This window comes from Oncorhynchus gorbuscha, linkage group LG02 (assembly GCF_021184085.1).
Source record: "Oncorhynchus gorbuscha isolate QuinsamMale2020 ecotype Even-year linkage group LG02, OgorEven_v1.0, whole genome shotgun sequence".
In the NCBI taxonomy this organism is placed as follows: Eukaryota; Metazoa; Chordata; class Actinopteri; order Salmoniformes; family Salmonidae; genus Oncorhynchus; species Oncorhynchus gorbuscha.
In genome coordinates, this window is record NC_060174.1 from 6,946,745 (window position 1) to 6,953,299 (window position 6,555).

Here is a 6,555-nt window from a genome sequence, read left to right on the forward strand (position 1 = left end):
AACCGAAGCCTTAGTTTTTAGGTCTGTTTCCGTCCACAGCTCTCTTACAATACCAGGCCTTATAGGACAGGTGCAGCAATTCTTGAAACACGAAAGGAATTGGTTGCTGCTCACTAACACCTCGCCCCTTTGTGTGCCTCCTTGCTCATTGGATTGGACAGTGTCCCTGTCACTCATTGCATGGGCACTGTTGCCATAGGTTACGCCCAGGGATTGTGCATGTGACAAAACCCATAACCTGCACACGCATGAACCCCTGCCCGTCCGTTAGCACATTAGTTAACCTAACTTAACCACCGTTGTTTTAGGAGGACGAGGGAAACTTGGGTAAGTATGAGACAGCTGAGTAAGAGCATACCTCTTCTGCTGGATAAGGACAAACCCCTATGTTTTGGAATCTTTTCTATGTCAAAAGATTATCAATAAAAACACAAAACAAGTAACTCTAAATATGTCAGTAATTTCAGTGTCACTGGGATGGTGTTGTGGGTGAAATGTTAAAATACTACAATTTTCTCTAATACTACAATTTGTCTTTCTCTCTCCCAGGCTTCCTCATTGCTACGAGCGTCTATTGTACCTCAGTAAGTCCCCTCGTTGAGTTGTTCTGTGGAACCTGCTGGGAAAAATGGCATATTGAAAAAAAAGCACTTAATAAATGTTAAAAGTGGCACACAGTGTGCAGGAGTCCCATTACATTACCTTAGATTACATTACTTTACATTACCTTAGATTACATTACCTTAGATTACATTACCTTAGATTACATTACTTTACTTTACCTTAGATTACTTTACCTTAGATTACATTACATTACCTTAGATTACATTACTTTACATTACCTTAGATTACATTACCTTAGATTACATTACTTTACATTACCTTAGATTACATTACTTTACATTACCTTAGATTACATTACTTTACATTACCTTAGATTACATTACTTTACATTACCTTAGATTACATTACCTTAGATTACATTACTTTACATTACCTTAGATTACATTACCTTAGATTACATTACTTTACATTACCTTAGATTACTTTACCTTAGATTACATTACATTACCTTAGATTACATTACCTTAGATTACATTACTTTACATTACCTTAGATTACTTTACCTTAGATTACATTACATTACCTTAGATTACATTACTTTACATTACCTTAGATTACATTACTTTTACATTACCTTAGATTACATTTTTACATTACCTTAGATTACATTACTTTACATTACCAGATTACTTTAGATTACATTACTTTACATTACCTTAGATTACTTTACCTTAGATTACATTACTTTACATTACCTTAGATTACATTACCTTAGATTACATTACCTTTTACATTACCTTAGATTACTTTACATTACCTTAGATTACATTACTTTTACATTGATTACTTTACTTAGATTACATTACTTTACATTGCCATTACCTTAGATTACATTACTTTACATTACCTTAGATTACTTTACCTTAGATTACATTACTTTACATTGCCATTACCTTAGATTACATTGCCTTACCTTAGACTACATTACATTACCTTAGACTACATTACCTTAGACTACATTACATTACCTTAGATTACATTGCCTTACCTTAGACTACATTACATTACCTTAGACTACATTACATTACCTTAGACTACATTACCTTAGACTACATTACATTACCTTAGATTACATTGCCTTACCTTAGACTACATTACATTACCTTAGATTACATTACCTTAGATTACATTGGGGGTGGCACGTAGCCTAGTGGTTAGAGCGTTGGACTAGTAACCGGAAGGTTGCAAGATCAAATCCCCGAGTTGACAAGGTAAAAATCTGTTCCTAGACCGTCAACCCACTGTTCCTAGACCGTCATTGAAAATAGGAATTTGTTCTTAACTGACTTGCCTAGTTAAATAAAGACATGAACTGATTTATCATCACAGTGAACTGTCCTTAGTTTACTATGACCTGGGATTTATCATCACAGTGAACTGTCCTTAGTTTACTATGACCTGGGATTTATCATCACAGTGAACTGTCCTTAGTTTACTATGACCTGGGATTTATCATCACAGAGAACTGTCCTTAGTTTACTATGACCTGGGATTTATCATCACAGTGAACTGTCCTTAGTTTACTATGACCTGGGATTTATCATCACAGAGAACTGTCCTTAGTTTACTATGACCTGGGATTTATCATCACAGTGAACTGGTAGGTCCTACAGGCCCTAGATTTGTCTCAACTGGACTACTGTGGACTAGGTTCCACAAAGAGGGGCTAAGGAAAATTACAATTTTTCCTGAACGAGGCAGCACGGCCGGACCTTAGATGTACACGGAGATATGCATGTCAATCTCTAGTGGCTTAAAGTAGACGAGAGATTGACTTCATCACTACTTGGTTTTGTGAGAGTTATTGACATGCTGAAGGTACTGAGCTGTCTGTTTAAAATACTAGCACACAGCTCAGACACCCATACATACCCCACAAGACATGACACCATAGGTCTCTTCACAGTCCCCAAGTCCAGGACAGACTATAAGAGGGGCAACATTACTACATAGAGCCATGACTACATGGAACTCTATTCCACATCAAGTAACTGATGCAAGAAGTAGAATCAGATTTAAAAACAGATTGAAAAAATACACCTTATGAAACAGCAGGGACTGTGAAGAGAGACACACACAGGCACAGACACACACATACACACACGCACGATAACATACTGTAAAGATTTAGATGCACTATTGTAAAGTGGCTGCTCCACTGGATGTCATAAGGTGAACACACCAATTTGTAAGTCGCTCTGGATAAGAGCGTCTGCTAAATGACTTAAATGTAAATGTATACACTGTACACACATGGATTTTGTGTTGTAGATACACTATATATACAAAAGTATGTGGACACCCCTTTGAATTAGTGGATTCTGGGCTATTTCAGCAACACCCGTTGCTGACAGGTGTATAAAATTGAGCACACCACCATGCAATCGAACACACAGCGGCGCATTCTCCATAGACAAACATTGGCAGTAGAATGGCCTGACTGAAGAGCTCAATGATTTTTAACGTGGCACCGTCATAGGATGACATCTTTCCAACAAGTCAGTTCGTCAAATTTCTGCTCTGCTAGAACTGTCCCCGGTCAACTGTAAGTGCTGTTATTGTGAAGTGGATATGTCTAGGAGCAACAACGGCTCAGCCGCGAAGTGGTAGGCCACACACGCTCACAGAACGGACCGCCAAGTGCTGAAGCACGTAAAAAATTGTCTGTCCTCAAGAGCAAAACACTCACTACCGAATTCCAAACTGCCTCTGGAAGCAACATCAGCACCAATAATTGTTCATCGGGAGCTTAATGAAATAAGTTTCCATGGCCAAGCAGTCACACACAAGCCTTAAGATCACCATGCGCAATGCCAAGTGTCGGCTAGAGTGGTGTAAAGCTCGCCGCCATTGGACTCAAGAACAGTGGAAATTAGTTCTCTGGAGTGATGAATGACTCTTCACCATCTTGCAGTCCGACGGACAAATCTGGGTTTGGCGGATGTGAGGAGAATGCTACCAGCCCGCATAAATAGTGACAACTGTAAAGTTTGGTGGGGAGGAATAATGGTCTGGAGCTGTTTTTCATGGCCCCTTTGTTCCAATGAAGGGAAATCTTAACGCCACAGCATACAATGACATTCTAGATTATTCTGTGCTTCCAACGTTGTGACAACAGTTTGGGAAAGGCCCTTTCCTGTTTCAGCATGACAATGCCCTCATGCAAAAATTGAGGTTCACACAGAAATGGTTTGTCGAGGTCGGTGTCGAAGAACTTGACTGGCCTGCACAAAGCTCTGACCTCAACCTCAACCTCATCGAACACCTTTGTGATGAATTGGAACGCAGACTGCGAACCAGGCCTAATCGCCCAACATCAGTGTCCGACCTCACTAATGCTCTTGTGGCTGAATGGAAGCAAGTCCCCACAGCAATGTTCCAACATCTACTGGAAAGCCTTCCCAGAAGAGTGGAGGCTGTTATAGTAGCAAAGTGGGGACCAACTCCATATTAATGCCCATGATTTTGTAGTGAGATGTTTGACGAGCAGGTGTCCACATACTTTTGTTCGTATCGTAGTTGTAGAGTAGTGGTCTGAGGGCACACACTTAATGTGTTGTGAATTCTGTTGGGTAATGTAATGCAATGTTTTTAATTGTATACAACTGCCTTAATGTTGCTTAACCCCAGGAAGAATAGCTGCTGCCTTGGCAGGAACTAATGGGGATCCATAATAAACCCCAGGAAGGGTAGCTGCTGCCTTGGCAGGAACTAATGGGGATCCATAATAAACCCCAGGAAGAGTAGCTGCTGCCTTGGCAGGAACTAATGGGGATCCATAATAAACCCCAGGAAGAGTAGCTGCTGCCTTGACAGGAACTAATGGGGATCCATAATAAATCCCAGGAAGAGTAGCTCCTGCCTTGGCAGGAACTAATGGGGATCCATAATAAACCCCAGGAAGAGTAGCTCCTGCCTTGGCAGGAACTAATGGGGATCCATAATAAACCCCAGGAAGAGTAGCTCCTGCCTTGGCAGGAACTAATGGGAATCCACAATAAATACAAACTACAGCAGATAGTTTGTGAAAAACACCCACCATCTCCCCTATACAGGAGGCCTAAGGAGGTGCCGCTGCTGCCCTCTCTGGACTATGACAAGCTGAAGAGAGACTTGCTGGGGGGATCAGACAGACTCAAGGCCCTGCTGCTCCAGGCCCTGTGCTGGGTCAGTCAGACAGCCTGGACATGCCTAGACCTACTGCTCTGTCTCTATGTGTCTCTCCGTCTCTATGTGTCTCCGTCTCTATGTGTCTCCGTCTCTATGTGTCTCTGTCTCTTTGCCTCTGTCTCAATATGTCTCTGTCTCAATGTCTCTGTTTCTTTGCCTCTGTCTCTATGTCTCTGTGTCTCTGTCTCTTTGTCTCTGTCTCCATGTGTCTCTGTCTCCATGTGTCTCTGTTTCTCTTTGTCTCTGTCTCCATGTGTCTCTGTCTATGTTTCTATGTCTCTATGTATCTGTCTCTGTGTATATCTGTCTCCATGTGTCTCTGTTTCTCTGTCTCTTTGTCTCTGTCTCCATGTCTCTGTCTATGTTTCTATGTATCTGTCTCTGTGTATATCTGTCTCTATGTGTCTCTGTCTCATTGTCTCTGTCTCCATGTGTCTCTGTTTCTCTTTGTCTCTGTCTCCATGTGTCTTTGTCTATGTTTCTATGTCTCAATGTATCTGTCTCTATGTATATCTGTCTCTGTGTCTTTGTGTCTCTCTGCCTCTCTTTCTCTGTCTCCCTTTCACTCTGTCTCTCTCTCTCTCTCTCTCTCTCTCTCTCTCTCTCTCTCTCTCTCTCTCTCTCTCTCTCTCTCTCTCTCTCTCTCTGTCTGTGCCTGTCTGTCTCTGTGCATCGATGACTCTCTGTCTCTGTCTCTCTGCCTCTGTGTCTCTAGGTCTCTGTGCCTGTCTGCTGGTCTGTCTGCCGGTCTGTCTGCCTACCTGCCTGTCTATCTGTCTGTTTGCCAGTCTGTCTGCCTGTCTGTGTCATCACCTTGTGTGTCCTCCTATCCCCAGAGACTGACCCGTTCTCTCCAAGGTGAGCAGAGGGACACTGTACTGCAGGCCTACGCCAGCAACGACCTCCTGGATTGCCACAGCACCAGACAGGTGGGTTAACATTAGAAGCCTTCTCCCTAAGTTTCTTTTATTCACTGCTTTAGCACACTCTGCCAACCTGGATGTCCTAGCCTTGTCTGAAGCCTGGCTTAGGAAGGCCACCAAATATCCTGAAATTTCCATCCCTAACTATAAAATGTTCCTACAAGATAGAACTGCCAAAGGGGGCGGAGTTAGCCCGCAGAATTCTGTCATACTATCCAGGTCTGTGCCCAAACAATTCGAGCTTCTACTTTTAAAAATCCACCTTTCCAGAAGCAAGTCTCTCACTGTTGCCGCTTGTTATAGACCCCCCTCGGCACCCAGTTATGCCCTGGACACCATATGTGAATTGATCGCCCCCCACCTATCTTCAGAGTTTGTACTGTTAGGTTACCTAAACTGGGACATGCTTAACATCCCGGACGTTCTACAATCTTAGCTAGATGCCCTCAATCTCACACAAATCATCAAGGAACCTACCAGGTACAACCCTAAATCCGTAACCATGGGCACCCTCTTCGATATCATCCTGACCAACCTGCCCTCTTAATACACCTCTGCTGTCTTCAACCAGGATCTCAGAGATCACTGCCTCATTGCCTGCGAGCGTACTGGGTCATTGGTCAAACAACCATCCCTCATCACTGTCAAACGATCCCTAAAACACTTCGGCGAGCAGGCCTTTCTAATCGACCTGGCACAGGTATCCTGGAAGGATATTGACCTCATCCCGTCAGTAGAGGATGCCTGGTGGCTCTTCAAAATTTAAATAAGCATGCCCCATTCAAAAAATGTAGAACTAAGAACAGATATAGTCCTTGGTTCACCCCAGACTTGACTG

General features: G+C 42.5%; 1 protein-coding gene across 3 annotated transcripts in view; it reads left to right on the forward strand.

The window, feature by feature from the left end:
- The window catches only part of LOC123996602 (lisH domain-containing protein ARMC9), an 86,081-nt gene that overhangs the window by 25,830 nt on the left and 53,696 nt on the right, over nt 1-6,555 (forward strand). For all 3 annotated transcript variants that reach the window (XM_046300099.1, XM_046300116.1, XM_046300107.1), the window contains 3 exons: nt 550-584; nt 4,680-4,791; nt 5,631-5,723. In XM_046300099.1, the coding sequence (XP_046156055.1) occupies nt 550-584; nt 4,680-4,791; nt 5,631-5,723 (240 nt within the window). The remainder of the gene's footprint in view (nt 1-549; nt 585-4,679; nt 4,792-5,630; nt 5,724-6,555) is intronic.